This window comes from Dromiciops gliroides, chromosome 4 (genome assembly GCF_019393635.1).
Source record: "Dromiciops gliroides isolate mDroGli1 chromosome 4, mDroGli1.pri, whole genome shotgun sequence".
NCBI lineage: Eukaryota > Metazoa > Chordata > Mammalia > Microbiotheria > Microbiotheriidae > Dromiciops > Dromiciops gliroides.
Genome location: NC_057864.1, coordinates 402,933,018 through 402,954,659, shown reverse-complemented (window position 1 = coordinate 402,954,659; position 21,642 = coordinate 402,933,018). Strand labels below are relative to the sequence as shown.

Below are 21,642 nucleotides of genomic sequence, written 5' to 3'. Positions count from 1 at the left end.
TAGGAATAGCTTATCAATATTACTGATATTATTGATTTGTGCTCTTGAGACACAGTGCATTGGTATGTCATGTGACGTTTCATACTGAATCATAGTCTTCTAAGTGAAATTTTTTGAGTGACAGGTTTTGTTTCTTTTTTATTTGTGTGACCCTAGTGAATACATACTTCTGTCACCTTAAGGCAGTAAAATTCATGCAGGGAAGATGACCTACAACTTTCTCCAGCACAGGTCCCTTGTGGATGGGTTTATGAAATGAGAATTAGAAAAGAATGGAATAGAGGTCATGTAGCTACAAAACCAATGTCTCATGGAAGTTTACCCAGTACTTTGATTTCATGGTTTGTTAACAATGGTTCGCCAGTGAGTATTTGGTGACTTGATGAGATATGTATAAGTGTGTGTCGAAATATAATATAGTACTGTGTCTAAAACAACATGCTTGAATGATTGGTGTCCTCCAATAACAAATAGGAAAAAGAATAGAAATGAAAAATGTTTGAATGAGATGAATGAATTGTATAATGTTTTTGGAACATTGGGGGCAGCTAGGTGGCGCAGTGGATAGAAGTACCACTCCTGGAGTCAAGAAGTCTCCTCTTCATGAGTTCAAATCTGGCTTCAGACACTAGCTGTATGACTTGGGCAAATCACTTAACCCTGTTTGTCTCAGTTTACTCAGCTGTAAAATGAACTGGAGAAGTAAATGACAATCCAGTCCAGTATCTTTGACCAAGAAAGCCCCAAATGGTGTCACAGAGAATTGGATACAACTGAACAACAACAAAACATGTTTTTGGAAAATGGGAAATTTTAGTGAGGGATAAAGATAATGAAGACAGTAATTTGAAACTGAATCACTGATCACAGACATTTAAAGTTTCCATAAGATTGAAGGTGGTTATGTGGATACTCATATGCTTGAGTGGTGCAGAGAAAGAATATACATGGCCAATCTGTTGGGCATTGATCTCAAAAGTATATGGAACATGAACAGCAAACATCCTGAACAATTATTCCACCACCTATGTTATGGTGCTATAATATAACGCATGCCAATTTTGCGATTTCATTGGCCTCTTGGCATTCTCTCTGCAAATACAGATCACAAACCATCTTTGACTTGGAAGATAAATCAGGAGTTGCTTAAGGCACGTAAGGTCAAGTAACTTATCCAGCTAGTGTCAGAAATAACATCTGATCCCATTTCCTGTCTCTAAGCCTAGCACTCTATCCACTCTACCAGGCTGCTTCACATCACAAATCATTACAACATTAACAATGGGCATACATTGGCTAAAAATGTAACCACATTCTGTTGACATCTTCTTTGAGAACTTTTGTAAACTACTTCTTTTTATTCATTTGCTTATCCACAAATTTGAACCTAATACCTACATCCTTTGCTTGTCATAGGATTGAGCAAAAGTCTTTGAGAAACAGACTTGAAAGCTATCATGAATGAATCAAATATAAAGTCTATTCCTACCAGCAAAGGTATTCTCTCATTCCTTGCTCAGTATGGGAATGAGGAAGGGAGTGGACTCCTGGATTGTAATCCATTGCAAGGCTTCTTAAACTTTTTCTACTCACTATCCTTTTTCACCAGAGAAATTTTTATGTGACCCCAGGTACATAAAATAGGTAGACATAACCTTTTTTTTTTTTTAAGTGAGGCAATTAGGGTTAAGTGACTTGCCCAGGGTCACACAGCTAGTAAGTATTAAGTGTCTGAGGCCGGATTTGAACTCAGGTACTCCTGACTCCAGGGTCGGTGCTCTATCCACTGCACCACCTAGCTGCCCCTAGACATAACCTTTTACTGTTGCCAAGATTTTCACAATCCCCACATTCAGTTACACAACCCCATATGGAGTCTCGACCCACAATTTAAGAAGCTAGGATCTAGTCAAATGCTTGTTGGTTTAAAAAGTGGCAAGACATTTAGCATTTGATTAATTTGTTTAAAAACCTTTAAAAAGAAAGTTGCTAAAATACAGCAGAGCACAGTTCAGTTCTTTGTAAATGTGAACAAAAGTATATTCAAATAAATTGAGTTTCTTCTAAGTGTGAGCTGTTCAAGAAAGAAATTCACATGGAGAAATCCCAGAGGAATCGTGGTGACCTTTAGCCTGTATTGACCTCAAGGGATCCTGACCATTTCCCAAGTAGATTCATTCCATAAGTGTACTTTCTCTTTGCCCATGCCCTAGGAGAGCCTCAACCCAAGTCAGAGTTGAGCAGGTTCCTTATTTATAAAATGTATTACAGATTCCTATCTCATAGGGTTGTTGCAAGGGTTAAATAAATGCATGTATGTAAAGTGCTTCATAAACCTTAAATGAGTACTCTATTAATGTCAGCTGTTCTTATTATGCGATTATTCATCATGTTCAGAAGGGGATAGCTAGGTGGTTCAGTGGGTAGAGCCCTGGGCCTGGAGTCAGGAAGGCTCATTTTTCTGAGTTCAAATCCAACCTCAGACACTTACTAGTTGTGAGACCCTGAGAAAGCCACTTAACCATGCTTGCCTCGGTTTCCCCATCTGTCAAATGAGCTAGAGAAGAAAATGGCAAAACCACTCCAGTATCTTTGCCAAAAAAAAAAAAAAATGGGGTGATGGAGAATCAGGCATAGTTAAACAATCACAAGAAAAATTCCAGAAGTCACAACCAGAAACCTTAAGTGTCTGTAACATAGCTGAGAATAAAAACCTAAGTCCCTAAAACCCAACCCAACCCAACCCAACCCAAAAAAAGCCTGTTAGTAGTCCAGAAAGGTGTCACAGAATAAATTCACTAAAGCTTATGCGTTTTACTCACAGGAGAGTCTCTCAGCCTTCAGAAACAATTTAATCATATTTTAGCAAGTAACTATTCTAGAAAGTCTGTTTGTTTGACTTTCCAGCCCAAAGAAAATTAGAAACAATAGATCTGATGTGTGTACATGTGTGTTTATGTACACATATGTGTGTAAATTGTCAGAGTCAGACACACTGACTGCAATGAGATGAGACAGCTCTTAGTAAGAAGACAGACAAAATCACAATATCCTAGACATGACAAAAAACAGATTGGTTTAGGGTCATTGAGTGAATGACAATGTCTTGTTACACCGCAGTAGCTCCTTTGATAGCACAGTGTTAACAGCTGATGGGGGTAAAGATGCTCCTCAGTGCTGACCCTCAAAAGAAGGTTAACTTAAAATACTCTTAAGAAGGCAGTAGAGTGTGTTAAATACTCATTTATAATCTACATTCTGAAGCTTAGAATATCATCTCTGTGGTCTTGGGCATGTCATGCCCTCTCTCCATGGGGGGGCCTCGGCCTTCTGACATGTCAAATGCTGGGCCTGGGCCAGCTGACCTCTGAGATGGCTCCTGGCTCTAGAGCTGTGCTTCTGTGATCCATTCCACATATAAGAGGAGAGGGAAAATGATGTATACTTTTGGTTTTTCTCACTTGGGAAGCTCATTTTACCTGGAACACCTGATTCCCAAACAATATTAAATAAATAAGGTTGTCTTTTATATCATCATGAATGGATTTGGGGGGGGGGGGGCGCCAGTGGGGGTTAAGTGACTTGCCCAGGGTCACACAGCTAGTAAGTGTCAAGTGTCTGAGACTAGATTTGAACTCAGGTACTCCTGAATCCAGGGCCAGTGCTTTATCCATTGCGCCACCTAGCTGCCCCAATCATCATGGATAGATTAGTAAGAAATTTGAGAACCAGGGAGATTGATTAGTCCTAATGATGAACTTCTTACCAGGACCATGCATATAAAGGGTATAAGGATTATAGCAAATTGTACTACTGTGTAATGGACTCTCTCTTCTCCCATATGTGTTTATAAGTGTGAAATCAGATTGAAATGAGCATCAGGGGTACCCTGGAAGAGGAAATAAATCCCAGAAGTCCAGTAATTGAGGGATACATGAGGAATCTTGACAGAGACAGTCCCAGTGGCATGGCCTTGGTTAGGATAAAGTAGATATATGAGCTAATTGTATGTATAATTGCTTCAGGCAGGTCTTCTATTAAAAGTTTAATTTTAAAGTACTAATAGACTGAGCCAACTTTATTCTTCCCTATGGGCTGCCTCCCTGAATCACAGTTCATCCCCAAGTCATTGCGGCATATTAGGGGACCCCTAGGGCCTTCTGCCCAGTACCACTAGATTACTTGTACCACAGCATAGAAGCATTCCTGCTTCCTACTCCATCTGCTTCTTGTAGCCACCTTCAAGCTGTATACAAAGGCATTTAAAAAACGTGTTCATTCAGCAGATAATTATTAAGCACCAACTGTGTACAGCACTATGCCAATTTGCTACAATGAAATAAGATGTGGTCCCCATCTTCTTGGACTATATATTTTAATAAATGATAAGATGAGCACATAGCTAGAATATACTATATTATATGTGATTTAAAAGAGACATGAAAGGTTGGGGAGGGAAGGGCTGAGATCATCATTAATTAACCTTCTTGGTCAGTTGTTTTGGACTCTTTGTAACCCCCATTTGGAGTTCTTCTTGGCAAAGATACTGGAATGGTTTTACCATTTCCTTCTGCACAGCTCATTTTATAGATGAGGAAACTGAGGCAAACAGGGATTTTTTAATGACTTGCCCCAGGCTCTCACAGCTAGTTTGAGGGATGATCTGAACTTCCTGATTCAGGTCTAACACTCTATCTACTAGCTGCGGGGATGGCTTTAAAAATATGAGTTGGGCTTTCAAAGGAATTAGATTATGCAGAGTATTGCCTCAGGAATGATCCATATTTGAGGAGTTCAGTCATCAATTTTAAAAGGAATCAGTCATTTTGGATTCTTGTCACTTGGTGGTCAAGGCAAGGGAAGGCAGGCAGAGTTAGAAATAGACTTTTGCTCTACTTTGGGAAAAGAGGTGAATCTGTGTCATTGAATCAAGCATTTTAGGCACACTTTCAAATCCCACCCTTGCGTTTTGGTCCCACGTTCCCAAAATACATGTACTGAATTTGCCAATTCCTATTAATTTAATTTCCCATTTTGTTTTCAGAAATGGCTCTATTTGAACTACTTAAAAGCCCCCGAGCAGTTTTGTCTCTGAACCATTAATCCAATGGGATATTATTTTGGGAGGCAGATCAAGTCTGACTGGAGCACTTAATCCATTGACAGAAATCCCTGGGCAGAAACTTCTAGGCTCTAAGCTGGCTTTAGCTTTTATTTAGAAATCTTATAATCCTTTCCATCGCCCAAGAGGGCAGTAAAAATCATCCATCCCATCGTTTCCTTGCAACCACATTTTCATCAAATGTACCTACAAGACTTTGCTTTGGCTTTCGGATTGTCAATTAAAAGACTGAGGGCGGAATTGAGATTTCAGAATTGTGAGGTCTTTTAGAAAGACCTCCTAGACATGGGGGCTATTATCATAAGGTGTTTGAGTAGCTTGTGCTTTCCTCATCTTTGCTGCCCTTTCTTTGCTTCTGCAGAAGGATTCCATTAGAAGAAGTCCCAGAAGATGAAGAGCAGTGTTCCCAGTGGCTCCATAAACTCTATCAAGAGAAGGTCAGTCGGCTCTTTTGGAAGCAGCCTGAGCTCTCATAGTAGTTTATGAATCATTTCAATAATTCATTTCCTCCTGCAGCAGGAGACAGCTCTAGATGGGCTACTAGTATCAGGTGGTTGAAATGTTGCTTTTCCCCTTGGTACCTTCTCTTAGACAGTCAGCTCTCCATTATTCTAGGACTAATCAGCCAATTTGTAGCCTGCTTCTCCTTTTGTTCCTGATTTCCTTTTCTCCTGTGGCCTAATTTTTCCACTGTCTTACTCTTAAAATAATTCATTAGCCTTCTATCAAAGGATGGGGAGGGGGAAACACACATCAGTCAGAGTTAATTCTTGATAATATCAGTGGCTAAAGAAAAATTTCGGCCAGATATTGAAAATAATAGATAAGCTATAAGCTTTTATTTTTTTTGGTCAGTCATCAAACATTTGTTTGTTTGTTTAAACATGCACAAATTTATTTTTTACTTTGGACATTCATTTACATTTTTTTTTTTGGGTTCTGAATTCTCTTCCCTCCTCTAGCACCTCTCCCACCCACTGAGAAGACGAGCAATGATATCAATCATGACATGTGAAATCATTAAGCTATAAGTTTGGGAAGCATCTATAGAACTTATTTATTTATACTTTCCAAATCTTCAACCACCAGGGATAAACCAGGGTTGGCTCCTATAATTTTGGCTATTGCTTCCTGGGCAGCTATTTGGGAGCTAATTTCTCCCATCACATTCCTCTTTATCATCACCTATATGGACAAGAATTTGTACACTGTAGAAATACTTTATGCTTACAGGTCAGGTGGGAAAAGAAAAGAAAAGATGGTTGATGCCTTTGAGACCATTATGGTCTTCATTTATTCAGTAAATAGTTATTTAATTGCAAGTAGGTGGTGAAGAGGAGAGGATGCTGGATTGGACTCATGAAGACCTGAGTTCAAAGCTGGCCTCAGTCATTTACTAGTCATGTGACCCTGGGCAAGTCAGTTAACTGCTACCTGCCTCAGTTTCCTCATCTGTAAAATGGGAATAGTAATAACTTCTACCTCCCAATCTCGTTGTGAGGCTTAAATGAGAATGTTTGTGAAGTCCTTCACACTCGTTAAAAACAATTTATAAATGCTAGTGATTATTTGTTTTTGGTTTTGGTTTTTTTGTTGTTTTTTGGTGAGGCAATTGGGGTTAAGTGACTTGCCTAGGGTCACACAGCTAGTAAGTGTCAAGTGTCTGAAGCTGGATTTGAACTCAGGTCCTCCTGACTCCAGGGTCGGTGCTCTATCCACCACGCCACCTAGCTGCCCCAATGCTAGTGATTATTAATGGTTGTTATGAGCAAGTTATGATCTAAAAATTGAAGGAGATGTAAAAACAAATAATGTGTAGTCCATGGCCTCAAGAAGTTTTCAGTCTTGGGGGGAGATGACATGGAGACAACAATTGTCTATGCTTAGAGGGATCTGGAAATCTTCATGGGCAAAAGTCATATATAAACTGGATCTTAAAGTACCTTTAAAGTTTAGCAGGCAGAGATTGATGCAAGAAGGGTGTTGTAGGCAAGGGGAACAGCACAAGGAAAAGCATAAAGGTGAGAAAATACAAACATCTTGGATTACCAGCTAGGAGTCCAGTTCAGGTATTAAGTATATAGGTTACCGGGAAAGGAGCAATTGTAACAACAGCTAATAAGTAGGTCATACTTTAAGGAACAGTAGAACATGAGGCTGGGAAAGTAGATTGGGGACAGGTGGTGAAGATTCTTGCATGCCTTGTGAAAATGTTGGATTCTATGGGCATATCCCCTGTAAAACTGTCTTTGCAATAATGTCACCATTACAACATGACTGAACTCTTCCAGGAAGTAATGACGCCTCTCAATATAACATCATTGGATGAGTAGCCATTAATGAATATTGAGCCTTAGTAATTAACTTACTGTCCTGGCACATAGTAGGCACTTAATAAATGCTGATTGGTTGATTGATTTTTCCTAGTACCACAACTGAATACAGCCAAATGGTGCTTGGCTGGAAAATGCCTGATCAGCATTAAAGGTTTTTCTATAGTCAGCCTTAGAAAAGGAAGGGGGATAGTTGTTCTCTGATACCTAAGGAAAGTTGGACAGAATGAATGGATGAGGAAAACGGAAGCAAGGGCAGGTAATGAAGGGTGAATACAAAGATCTGGCATGATCCTGTGAGACTAGAGTTAGGATTACTAAAGCTCAGCATAAGCAGAAATTGACAGACTAAGGGAGACAAAGAAAGGTCGAGGATTTGTTATTGTTGTTGTCTTTTATTAACTACACTGAAGAAAAAGGAAACTCAAAAATGGATTTTAGAGCTAAAAGAGACCTTAAGGGCTATAGAGCTGAGCCCTCTCATTTCATAGATGAGAAAATTGTGAGACAGAAAAATTAAGTGACTTGCCTGGTGTCACAGTGCTAATAAATGGCTGAGGCTGCATTCAAAGTCAGGTCTTCTTGATTCCAAGCCCAATATTCTACCCACTCTGGGGCAGCTTGGTGGTGCAGTGGATAGAGCTCAGGCAAGGAGTCAGGAAGATTCATCTTCCAGAGTTCAAATCTGGCCTCAGACACTTACTAGCTGTGTGACCCTGAGCAAGTCATTGAACCCTATTTGCCTCAGTTTCCCCATCTGTCAAAGCTGAAGAAGGAAATGGCAAACCAGTATCTTTGCCAAGAAAATCCCAAATGGGGTCATGAAGAGTCAAATAAGACTGAAACAACTGAACAACAACAACATGCTACCCACTATATCACCCAGCTGTAGGTGGAATGATATCCATGACTTAGACTATCATAGAAAGAGGTTCCTAACTTGGGGGTTGTGAAATTATTTTTTAAAATATTTTGATTACTAGGCTTCAGTATAATTGGTTACATTTGGAATATCTAATAATAATAATTAGTAATTCCTTTTTTTGTGAGGCAATTGGGGTTAAGTGACTTGCCAGGGTCACACAGTTAGTAAAGTGTTAAGTGTCTGAGGTTGTATTTGAACTCAGGTCCTCCTGACTCCAGGGTTGGTGCTCTATCCACTGCACCACCTAGCTGCCCCTGTAATTCCTTTTGATAATAAAGTTAGTAATTATTTTGGTAACTAATTTCAGTATAATTGGTTTCTTTTATATTTTGTTTTGTGCATTTAAAAACACTTTTTTGCGGGGAGTGGCAAAGGGGCACCAGACTGCAAAGGACTATATTACATGCAGAGACAAAAGTCTAAAAGCCAGGACTCTGCCCTTCTCAGACTAACCCCTGGAGGCCTTGTGTTTTTTCTGGCCAACACAATTTAGGAAGAGATATCGATAAATCCAGGAAGGGCCATCAACTTGGCAAAGGGGTTTTTGATCATTGCGTAGGAGCGTTAAGTTGAAAGCTTGGTGAGGTAGCAAGCTAGGTGCTGCAGGAGATAGATTGTTGGACTTGAAGTCTGGAAGACCTGAGTTCAAATCCTGATGCAGACACTTTATAAGCTATATGACCCAAGCAAGTCACTTAGTCTCCCTTAGCATGAATTTCCTCATCTATAAAATGAGGATAATGGTAACATTTTTTGAGGCTCAAATAAATTGATATATGTAAGTGCTTTGCAAACCATAAAAAGGTTATTTCAATGTGAGCTACTATTGTCATTATCTGTAAAATGCAAAGGCTAAATTGGATCTCTAGGCAGAGAGGTGGCAGAGAGCATTGTACTTGGAGTTAAGGCTGCCTGAGTTCAAATTTGCCTCAGACATTTACTATTGTTATCCCTTCCACATTGTGGCTTTCCTACCACAGTTTCAATATATCACCGGTTGGCATAAGAAATTAAATGGAAATTTGGGGGGAGTTTTGAGGAAACTACAGACAACACAGACAGGAAGGCCAGTGGATTTAGAAACTCAGAAATGAATAAGCTATCTGTATACTATTGTATAATATCAACACATTTAGCTTTTAATACCATAATAATTCAGAGTTCTGTCCTGGTCTGAAGGGAGGGCCAAAAAATTGTAAGCGGATTCTCCATATCGGATGCACCACTTCCCTAACCCCTGCAATGTGGAAGGGACAACTCTAGTTGTGTAGCCCTGGGCAATTCAATTAACTTTTCTTTGCTTCAAATTTGTCATCTCCAAAATGGAGATAATAATAGCACCTACCTCCCAGGGCTGTTGACTATTATTATGCTCTTTCTAGTTCTGACAGTCACTATTTTCTCCACTTACATAGACCACCTATGTCCTCCCCAGCCATCCAGTTTTCCTCCTATGGTCTCCGTCTATAACCAGATACACTCAAAGTAATATGCACATGGGGGAATGGGGGAGGGAGGGAGAAAGCCAATTAATCTAAGAGGGAAAAGAAAGTATATTACATATCTAATGATTTTAATCTAGCTCATTTGAATTGATGCTAGGTATGAGCCATACTTGTGTGTGTGTGTGTGTGTGCGCACGGTGAGTTTAAAGCCTATTTTTATATAAGAAAAAACTCAAGCTTATTTTCCTCTGTGTGGTGATTTATTTCATGTTACCCCAAAGCACGGACCGCTCTGTTCAGCTTAGTTTCCAATCTCTTCAGACAAAGCTGGTGTCAGAGATAACAATCTGACTAATCATGAGTTCCTTACAGCCTTGTTCTGACCAAAAAGGTGCAGAATCACAGAATATAAAAGTTAGAAGTGACCTCTACAGTACTCATCTATTCCAATGTGAAGTCAAAGAAATTCCACGACAACCTACCTGACAAGGGATCATACCTCTCCTTGCAGACCTCCAACTAAGGGGGGGGGGATCCACCACCTCTCAGGGCTCACATTATTAGGGAACTTTCCCTGAAATTTGTCTAAAGTTGCTTTTCTGCAGCTTCTACCCCTGGTTCCTGCTTCTGACCTCCAGAGCCAAGAGAAGAAGGCCAATTTTTCTTCTACTAAAATTACAGTCTTTCAAGATACCTAAAGACAGAAATGAGATCTTCCCTTCATCTTCTTTTTCTTCTTTCTTTCTTCCTTTCTTTCTTTCTTCCTTTCTTTCTTTCTTTCTTTCTTTCTTTCTTTCTTTCTTTCTTTCTTTCTTTCTTTCTTTCTTTCTTTCTTTCTTTCTTTCTTTCTTTTTTTTTTTGGTGAGGCAATTGGGGTTAAGGTGACTTGCCCTGGGTCACACAGCTAGTAAGTTGTCAAGTGTCTGAGGCCAGATTTGAACTCAGGCCCTCCTGACTCCAGGGTCGGTGCTTTATCCACTGTGCCACTTAGCTGCCCCCCAGTTATATTTGTATTATGGGAATTTGTCCTCTATCAACAGTGTACATGGTAGAGAGCTCCTGATGTATAATTTTAATAATAATAATAGCTAGTATTTGCCAAAATGCCTACTATGTGCCAGATACTCTGCTAAGTGCTTTTAAAAATATTATTTCCTTTGATTCCCACAACAATCCTGGAGGTAAGTGCTATTTTTATTCATATTTGACAGTTGAGGAAACTGAGGCAGGCAGGGGTTAGGTGACTTGCTCAAGGTCACACAGCTAGTAGTGTCTGAGGCCAGATTTGAAAACACCAAGATGAGTCTTCCTGCTTCCAAGCCCAGTGCTCTATCCACTGTGCCACGTAGCTGCCCTCTGGAATCAGGAAGACCTGAGTTCAAATTCAGCCTCTGATACTTACTACCTGTGGTGTAAGAGGTCACTTAACCTCTGTTTGCCATGGAGGCAGCTAGGTGTCTCAGTGGATAGGAGTCAGGAAGACCTGGGTTCAGACTCAGCCTCACTAGCTGGTTAAGTCACTTAACCTCTGTTTACCTTAACCACCACAGAAGTAGTGGCAAACCACTCCAGCATCTTTGCCAAGAAAATCCCATGGACAGCATGGTCTGTGGGGTCACACAGAGTCAGACATGACTGAAGAACAATAAAACTGTAATTCACTGTATTTGGTTTCCTTTTTAATCCTATGTATTTTGTGCATTTAAGAATATTATTCTGAGAGTGAGTGCATAGGCTTCACCAGTCTCTCCAGGAGAGCTCCCACCCTGCTCTAGAGAGCTAAGCTGTTGGCACCCTCCTCCTCTTACCCCCCACGGTGAGTTCATAGTGGTACCTCTTTGTCTTCCCAGGATGCCTTTCAGGAGGGATACTACAGAACAGGAACATACCCTGGTACCCCCATCGTGCCACCTCGGCGACCCTGGACTCTTCTGAGTTGGCTTTTCTGGGCTCTGCTTCTTCTTTACCCCTTGTTCCAACTGGTGGTTAACATGATCAGCAGCGGCTCATCGCTGACGCTGGCCAGCTTTGCCCTTGTCATCTTTGTGGGTAAGTGAGGTGGCTGATGCCTGGACCATCTGTGTGTGTGTGTGTGTGTGTGTGTGTGTGTGTGTGTGTGTGTGTGTGTGTGTGCACGCGTGTGTAGAGGAGTGAGCGAGCAGGCTCAGCTAAGATGCTCCACATGTTGTCTGAACCTTTTCCAACCCAGAACTTCTGAAAAATGGAGCCCAAGCTGGGGCTGAGAACATTAGAAATTGCGGGGGACCCTAGTAATCACCTAGTCCAGCATTTCCCAGGCTATGTTCTGCTAAGCACTTGAAGGCTTTCCAAGGAGTTGTAATAGGAAGATAAGCCCTCAGAAGTCTCTCTGCATTGTTCTCTGTGTTGGTTCCCTCCAGCCATCTGCTGCTGCAGCTGCAGCTGGAGCCTGTGACCCCTGATTGGGGAGTCATTGCCTCATGCCTTCCATGGCTGCATGGGTCAGAGCTACTGCTGAGGGAGCAGCCTGGGCCCCATGGAGGGGCCTGAGCCCTGAAGGGACAGACTGGCCTGGCCAGCTCCACCTCAGGTCCCGCACCTGAGCCCCAGAAATAACCTAAAATTTTTGCTAATGTGACTGTGTAGCTCTCATGGAGGGGGAAAAAGAAAAGAAACAGAAGTCAGAGGAGCAGCCTCAGTTGCCGTTTTGTCCTTAACCTCAATGAAGCTCTGCAATCAGGACCCCGTTATTTGGGGTGTTTTCTTCGGTTGCCCTAGTTGAGTTCCCACTGCTCTACTTTTCCTTGGAGATTTTCCAAGTTCAGATCTCTTTTTATTCTTCCTTTCCTTTGGTGTCCCTAACCAACCAGTGAATCATAGAACCTTTATTAAGCTCCTACTATGTCCCAGGCATTGTGCTATGCACTGGGGCTATACCAAAGGGTCAAACGATGTCCCTGCCTTCAAGAGGTTTCACAACACTAATGGGAGAGACAACACACCACAAACAAATATATTACATGGATGAATGAGTGAATGAATAAATAAATAAATGCAAAGCAAGCTAAATACAGGATAAATAGGAAATAATTAACAGCAGAAAGGACATTGGAATTAAGAAGGATTGGGGAAGACTTTCTATAGAATGTGGGACACACTTCTCTGCCTTCTCTGCTTGTGTCTACATCCTGGTATCCACTGTCCTCTTCCCTGCCATGGGTTAAATGAGTTCCCTTAGGAGACTTAGGGAGAAATTTCTGGTGGGGAGTAATCCTCGCAGTCTTGCATGGGTAGTGTATCTTGCACGGGACCCTCCTGGGAACAGTACTTGCCTCTCTCCCTCTTCAGTGCCACACTGACTTGGTAAGAACTGACATGCCTACCTATACATTTCCATCCTTCTCTCTCATAGTCAAGCTAATGAGCATGCATTTATAGAATGCTAGATGTGAATTGAGGAAGATCTAGGTTGAAATCCAACCTCAGATGCTCCTGGCTGTGTGACTGAACTGCTGTCTGCCTCAGTTTCCTCATCTGTAAAGATGGGGTATGATAAAAGCAGGTTCTTATGATTGCACAGGAGCCGATATTCATAATGTGCTTTGCAAATCTCAAAGTGCTACATAATTGCCCGCTATTGTTATTATTAATAACTGTTCATTGTTTATTAAGACTCATTCGACAGGCCTGATGGCAGAAAGGACTCAGAGAAAAAATCAATCATGATTCTTGGAGTGTCCTTTCTTGGCTTTATTTGAGGCAGAATTTGGAAAAACTGAGAAAGTTCACTCTGAAGCACATTCATTTTTGTTACAAGATCTTGACCAAGGGGGTCTATTTTATTTAAAATTTTTAAAAGGTCATTTTTGTAAGTTCAGGAGAAATAAATAAAAGACGCAGCTCCCCCCCCAAAAAAAAAATCCAAACAGTTTTTCTTATAGAAGAGGGTTTCACCAAAGTTTGATTGGAGCAAGAGTTTCTAGCACTTCAAAATGCACTGAATAGCATTCAGTTTGTTCTTGTCAAGATATGAAAACTGAAGCCCACAGGGCCCAAGGGCCTTTATCAAAACTCTTTAGTTGTGTGGCATTCCTGTATTTTATGACGACTGCTTGTTTCTGGTGATTGAAATGACCACCGGTAATACTGCCAAAAGCAACCTAGAAAATATTTCTAAACATTTTGAGGGTTTGAGTAAGCGACTATTGAGAATAACGATACGATTCTACTTTCCTCCTACCATGGAGGAGGGGGTGGCAGGGTGGGAGAGGAGAGAGAAATGATTTGGGGAGTGAACAGCTGGCTACAAGATGGTTCCTTAAAACGAGATTTGAATTTCCAGAATTAGCTGCCTGAATTAGGCACCCTGCTTGGCTTCTAATCAGAGGTTTTAGCATTTGTTTTTTATCTCCCTCTTGACTCCTTCAAATTGATGGTGTGCCATTTTAGGTCCTCCCTCTGTTTTAAGAAGGTGCTACTAGGAATTCAGGGCAGGTAGGTGGTGCAGTGGATAGAGTGCTGGCCTGGAGTCAGGAAAACTCATCTCTTCCTGAGTTCAAATCTGGCCTCGGACATTTGCTAGCTGTGTGACCCTGGACAAGCCACTTAACCCTGTTTGCCTCAGTCCTGATCTGTCAAATGAGTTGGAGAAGGAAATGGCAAACCATTCAGTATCTTTGCCAAGAAAGCCCCAAATGAGTCATGAAGTGTTGGGTGACTGAGCAACAATAGAAATATAGCGGTGGTGGTGGTGAGTAGTAATAGTAATAGCAATGGTAGTGGTGGTGGGTTGTTATTCAAAAAAAGCATTTATTACATATTAAGTGCAGAGACAAAATACGCCTTGCCTTCATGAAACTTACATTCTTGGTTGGGGGGGAGGGTGTATAGATAAATAGAATGTAGAGGAATAAATCTATAGTAAATGATGCAAAGTAGTTTTGGGGAAGGCCTTGTTTAGGCCTTTCTTTTTTGGCGGGGGTGAGGCAATGGGGGTTAAGTGACTTGCCCAGGGTCACACAGCTAGTAAGTGTCAAGCGTCTGAGGCCCAATTTGAATTGTTTAGGCCTTTCTACTAGTGAATCTGCACCCACTACTTTTGAAGGAAACTACTCAGGATAGAAGTGAGGAGAGCTTGCATTCAAGATGGATTGTCAGTGTGGCTAACAGGGAGCAAGTCGGTTGGGACTGGAAGAATTGGGTAGTGAAAATAATATGAAATAAGCCCAATGTTGGCTTTCATAGCCAACAGGATGATTGGGAATACAGAAACTGAACATTTTTCACTAGCAGAGTTTCAGGGTCAGATCTTTGTTTTAAAGAGAGCATTATCGGTGGTTGTGTGGAGGATGGGAATTAGAGAGAGCAGAGATTAAAGGTTATTGCAGTTATCCCAGACAGAAGTGATGAAGGCGTAAGCTGAAGTAGAGGCTGTGAACTCAAAAGAGAACACAGATGTGAGAGATGGTCCAAATTCTGCTACACGACATAGGCCCAAACTGTCTATGTTAGTGCAGTTCTAAACAACCTCCTACCTCCAGGCCTCCAAATGCCGTTGGTTTATTTACTCTAATAGGAAACCCACATGTGAACTTGGCTTTTAGCCAAAGAGTAGCTTTCTTTCCTTTGAGATTGATAGTGTTTGGAGTGCTGGGCCTGGAGTCAGGAAGATTACTCTTTGTGAATTACTCTTTGTGTCACTTACTAGCTGTGTGACCCTGGGCAAGTCACTTAACCCTCATTGCTCATGAAAAAAAAAGAGAGAGAGAGAGGTAAAAAATACTCAAAATTATTTAGGTATTTAGAATCATGAGAAATAGTATTTTTATTTTATATAAATTATTTATTATTATGTGTTTTATTTTTATTATTGTTTCCCCAAGTACCCAGAGCAGTGCTTACCACACAGTAGGCAGTTAAAAAATACTTATCACAATGATTTGAATTAGATTCATAGCAACTTCATGTCTTCACCCCTGATTCTTGTCCAAGGGCTCTTTCTTCGGCTTTGTGCTGTTGAGTTTTTAACAGTGACCTAATTGAAGGCATGGGTGCAAGACTTCTCGAGTTTATTGATAACATAAAGCTTGGAGGAATATGACTGACAGAAAAAGGATCAAAACTATGTTGGAGGACTAGATTATTAAGGCCAGTCTTCCAAGGTGGATTTTGTAGGGACAAATGCAAAGTGGTATACATTTGGTTTAAAAAAAAAAATCAATGTTACAAATACAGTTTTTAAGAATTTTTTTTTCTTTTTCTTTTTTTTCAGGGCAATGAGGGTTAAGTGACTTGCCCAGGGTCACACAGCTAGTAAGTGTCAAGTGTCTGAGGCTGGATTTGAACTCAGGTCCTCCTGAATCCAAGGCCCAGTGCTTTATCCACTGCGACACCTAGCTGCCCCCTACAAATACAGTTTTTTCAGAAAATGGTTTGTCTAGATAGTGAATCATCTGACAAGGACCTACATATTTTGGTGTACTTCAAAGTCCTATGGCAGTCAAAAAATCTAAATGTGATTTAGGACTTCGTTGAGAGGCCAGTGTTGAATGTGGGGACATTGTAGCTGCACATTCAGCTGTGCCCTAGTTGGAATATCATGTGCTGTCCGTGTGCCACATTTTAGGAAGGAATAAGTTGGAGACTATTCAGTGGAGGATGAATAAGATGGTCTCAGGATGATGCTATTGAAGGAATGAGGACTTTTAACTCATGAGAACAGTCATGGGAGCAGGACTGACAAGGAACATGATAGCTTCGGTATAAATACTTGAAAAGCTGTCCTGTGTTTAAGGTTATTAAACTTGATCTCTAGATTCAGAGGGTGGAACTAGGAGCAATGAGTACAAATAAGCTATAAAGGCAGATTTAGACAGTGTAAGAAATGGGGTGTCTCTGGAGGTAGTGTTCCCTTCACTCAGAAGTCTTCAAGTGAAGGTTTATGACCACTTGGTGGCAATATTGTAGAAGGGATTCTCAGTCAGTATGGACTTTAATGTCCCTTACAACTGTAAGGTTCTGTGGTGTTTTTTTTTAAGGGTATTAACAGATCTTGTGAATTGGTACCCCTTACCCACCAAAAAAAACTTGCGAATTCTCAGTGAAATTAATTGAATTAAAACAGCAAGTATCCTTGGTTTACTGTGGGCTCTATGCCTTTATCCACGAACTTCCTCCTGACTCTTGGCCCTTCTCTCTCTCTGCAGCATCTGTTGGTGTTCGGCGTATGATCGGTGTGACCGAAATTAACAAGGTTCTACCTACGGAAACAACAGCAGCAAGCAGAAAACAAAAGTGATTGATTCAGGGACTGCTTTCATCCAAAGGGAACTTCAGAAACTCTTGATTCTCCTCAATAGGACAGAGTGATGAAGGTTGGATGAGAGACTACTGGGGATATATCAAAGCACTCTCCCTTCTTGGGGGGCGGGGCTTGGTCTCAAAGCCAGATGGGGAAGAAGATGTATTCTTAAATCCCCTCTCCTAACATTTTTTAAGCGGGTTTTTCTTTCTTTCCTCTGTGTGTGTGTGTGTGTGTGTGTGTGTGTGTGCGCATATGTGAGCGTGTGTGTATGCGTGTATGCATCCATATATGCAGAAGGCCTATGTTTTATAATAATCCAAGACATACTTTGGGGGTGGGGTAGGGAATCCCTTTTGTCCTTTGGTGCTGAGTTTTCCGTAACCCTCTAAAAGGTTACCAGGAATGGCGTAGAGAGTGCTTTTACAAAGAGGATTAAATTATGCCTCCAAAACAAAAATTAACATGTATGTCTGGCACATCTGTGGTATATGTTTACACAGGCCTCCTTCACTCTCTCCCTTTTCTCTCTTCCTGGCATGGCATTTTTGTGATCTTTATTACAAGGTAATTTGGAGACTGCTTAGGCAGAGAGAGCTATCATGCCTGCAGACCATGAAGCCTTCTAAATGAGGTAGATGACCATATATGTCAACATCCTAGATGAAAGGATGACAGTCTAAGAGTCTGGACTGATGGACATCCATACCCAATAAGTAAGAACCTGTATACATCTGGAAGGGAGAATGAATAGAGGATTTGGGGGAACTGCGTGAAAGCTTTTGAATGGCCAAAAAAAAAAAAAAAAGCCTTTCCTTTCTCCTCTTTGATTCCTGGGTTACATACCCATGGTGTTTTTGCTGCTGTGATTTCTCTGGTATCCATCCTGTTTTGTCTCCAAGTCAGCACCAGCATGCCTGTGCCCTTCTCATCCTCAAGACAAATATAATACAATGACCTGGCACATCACTACCTTTTGTGGGTGTTCCCTTGTCCATGGCATCAGCTAATGAAATGCAAAACTGAATACCAGTGCAAATTCATTGGCACAATCCAGAAAATCTCATCGAATCATGACTTTCACTTGATTAAAATGCTGTTTAGCCTTTTCTTAGGTTTTTGTTTGTTTTTATCATCATTAGTAGCTCTCACTGAACTACCAAGATTCTAATCTTGATCAGGGCAATGGTCTCTCTTATGTAACTCCTAATTTATTTTACCAAAAGATTGTGTCCATGAGACCTTGGGGCAGAGATGTCCTGTATGAAGGATCCCATGCTTGGTAGCCAACATAGCAACTGGTAGAAAAAGCAATAATTTACCCCAAAGAGAACTGTTTTATATAAGATGGGTTCCTTTAGGGATGGCTGTACTTTGGGTTTGTGACACTGATGCCACACTCAGTTTGGTTTTTTAAGTAACAGAGATGTGTATGACTTCGGCCATTTCTGGTTAGTCATCTGGGATTTCTTTTTCTGGACACACACCCAACATCAAGCATTAATGCAGGTATTGGATCCTTAGACAAATAGGAGTTTAAAGGCTCATTCTGTTCAGAGAGCTCTACTTTCAGACAACCTGTTTCTTATTCAGTCCATTAATATTTATTGAATGTGACAGTATTCTGCGGTGCAGAAGACAGAGACCTTTCCATTTAAAGAGCTTTTGATCTATGAGGAAGAACAAAATATAAATAGATTCAAGCAAGCAAGAAACAGGACTGTCAATGAGGCCAATTTTGTACAAGTCTTGCGCAGTCATTTTCATTATTTTATGTCACACCCTTGTGTGTATATATGTGTACACTAAGGGCAGAGTGATTTTAGGAAATAAAATGCTTCTTCCTCCTCATTTTCTGATGACTAGATTACAGTATCATGAGCCTGATCGTGAGCTGTTTTTTTAAACCTGCCTTTGAACATAAACAAGATGGAGAACGTGCTGGGATATATCAACGGTAGTCATTTTTAATACTGGATGTGGTCTGGACCTTTCACCATCTTTTACCATCCATCCCCTCAATCCTTGACAACTTGAGAGCACAAAATACTGTCCCATCTTTAGAAATTTTTTTTCTTTTAAGAGATTCACTGGATTGGAGGGGTCTGTTTAAATGTTTCTTTTCTGAGTTAGGGAACTCTAGATTAAGACTCTCCCTTGCTTCTTAAGCATGTTTGTTTGACATAATCATCTTGGGTAAGCCCTGTCCAAGGCTTGCTCACAAAGCCAGAGATAATGAGGAAAAGTAATCAAATGTTTGTTGAAACCTAGTTGCTAATTAGCTGTAATATCTGGGTTCTTTTATAAGTTGAAGATGGGAATCTAAAACTTCTATCTATGTATCTAAAATGTATAAGTAGGCAGGTATATCATAGTGATACAGTACCTGCTTAGTTAAGAGATGATGACTAGTCCTGTCCCTATAGCTAATCAGACACTTATTTGGAAAACTTGGAAAGGAAGCTTATCCTAACATTTCTGAAGGTGACTTGTTTTGTGGCATTCCCTAAGATGAAAGTGGGCAAAAACAACTTCTCTTGGGCACTGTTCAGTACAGCCCACTTTCACTTTCAATAGTGGCTAATCTCCTAGTCACTGGCACCTCTTTAAATGCTTGCAGTAGCCATGTCCATATTTATAAATGGAAAGTTAAATTACTGAGAAAAGACAATTTAAACAGCAAATATAAAGGTATGTCAAGATTTAGAGTCCTTCCATTATTTAGAAATGTATGACAAGCCTGACTGACCCCCTATGATGGAGTTCACAGTAAAGACTTGCTTATCCTTCTCCTAATAGAAGGCACCATGATGTTGGAGAATCCAAAAAAGGACCTATTTGACTACAGGATATGCTTTTTTATTTATCTTTAAATTTGAATATGCTGATGTTTTAGGGATTTATAAACACTTCAGCAAAATAATGAAGCCACACTGTGAAGAATCTGCCTCAGGATAAAGGATCATAAATTTCGAAGCTGGAACATGACCTCGGAAGCCCATCTAATCCAGTCCCCTTAGTTACGGATGAGGGAACTGTGACCCAGAAAGAGCTGGAAAATTGATATAGATTGCCCCGCTCGAGTCTTTTTACTCCTCCATTCTCTGCTAGATTTATCTCAGATAAAAGTAGTAATTAGTCTCATGATCACATTCCCCAGGTGGGATAGAGAATTAAGAGCCTGTGTGGCTATCGGCCTACATAGGAAAGAAAAAGTCAAAAGTCAACATAAGCTAGTGAGTCTTAAAGGACTTTTTCACTTAGTTTGTTAGTTATGTGAAACAGAAATTGAAAGTATGATCTAGGGGGGCAGCTAGGTGGTGCAGTGGATAGAGCACCGGCCTGGATTCAGGCGGACCTGAGTTCAATTCTGGTCTCAGACACTTGACACTTACTAGCTGTGTGACCCGGGCAAGTCACTTAACCCCAATTGCCCCACAAAAAAACAAACAAAAAAACAAACAAAAAAAGAAAGTACGATCTATCTACCATAATCAGAGTTGACTATATATTGTTACCCAATCCTTCTTTTCCTAAAGCTTTTGGTGAAGTGTGTATAATCCTGCCTGGGAAGGTACTTGCCAAAATGTAATAAAATTTTTCTGGTTTACTGTATTAAAGCCGTTACATATTGTGTCTTGTTAGGCATCAGTTGTTATCCTCCATAAGCGACTGTGTTTTACAATTGCCTTAACAAAAGTAGTCTAATTTTGTTTACAAGGGAAAAATAAAAACAACTGAAGTTACAACGACGTTTATTGTTGTTGGCATTGTCTCAGCGTCCAGTTCCTGGAATATAATAGCCTTGATGACATAGGTGGATACAAGAGATGAACTGTGTGTACAAGTTCTGTAAAATGGAGAACAGTCATTGCTCTATTAATGACCTTAAAAAAAAAAACCACAACAACAAAAACAGCCTTTCCTTTCTGTAAATGCTCAGGTATGAACAGAATACAAAATCACTTGATTTACTTGAGTGAAAAGAATAGCTGCTTCAAATGAATAAAAACTTGACTCTGGGTTCCGGGTTATACAGATTTCAATCAACAAATTCAGCCACCTTATTTATTTGAGTATTTTTAAATAACTTCCATTAACACTTATACAAATGTATATCCAAGCTTGGAAAGAATGGAACACTTGAAATTTGGGATTGTGTGTGGAAATGTGTTTTTGTCTAACTGATATTCCGTGCCTTCTTGATGTCAGTTGGGGGGTAGCAACAAGAGGGAAAGAATTTGGAACTTGAAATTTTACCAAAAAAAAGGATTTTGAAATTTGGGATTGTAGACCTTATCTGTGCTCATGATAGGCAAAATGTTAGCTACCTAGATTTAAGTTTTAAAGTGATTAAAATGTGGGGGCAGCTAGGTGGTGCAGTGGATAAAGCACTGGCCCTGGATTCAGGAGGACCTGAGTTCAAATCCGGCCTTAGACACTTGACACTTACTAGGCTGTGTGACCCTGGGCAAGTCACTTAACCCTCATTGCCTTGCAAAAAACCCAAAAACAAAAAATAAAGTGATTAAAATGTG

General features: G+C 40.5%; 1 protein-coding gene across 1 annotated transcript in view; it reads left to right on the top strand.

Moving 5' to 3' along the window:
- AGPAT4 (1-acylglycerol-3-phosphate O-acyltransferase 4) overlaps positions 1-20,841 on the top strand; it is a 179,312-nt gene extending 158,471 nt beyond the window's left edge. The window contains 4 exon segments of the mRNA XM_043964392.1: positions 5,484-5,559; positions 11,676-11,874; positions 17,010-17,048; positions 17,051-20,841. Of these exon segments, the coding sequence (XP_043820327.1) occupies positions 5,484-5,559; positions 11,676-11,874; positions 17,010-17,048; positions 17,051-17,172 (436 nt within the window). The 3' untranslated portion in view covers positions 17,173-20,841.
- The last annotated feature ends 801 nt before the right edge of the window (positions 20,842-21,642 follow it).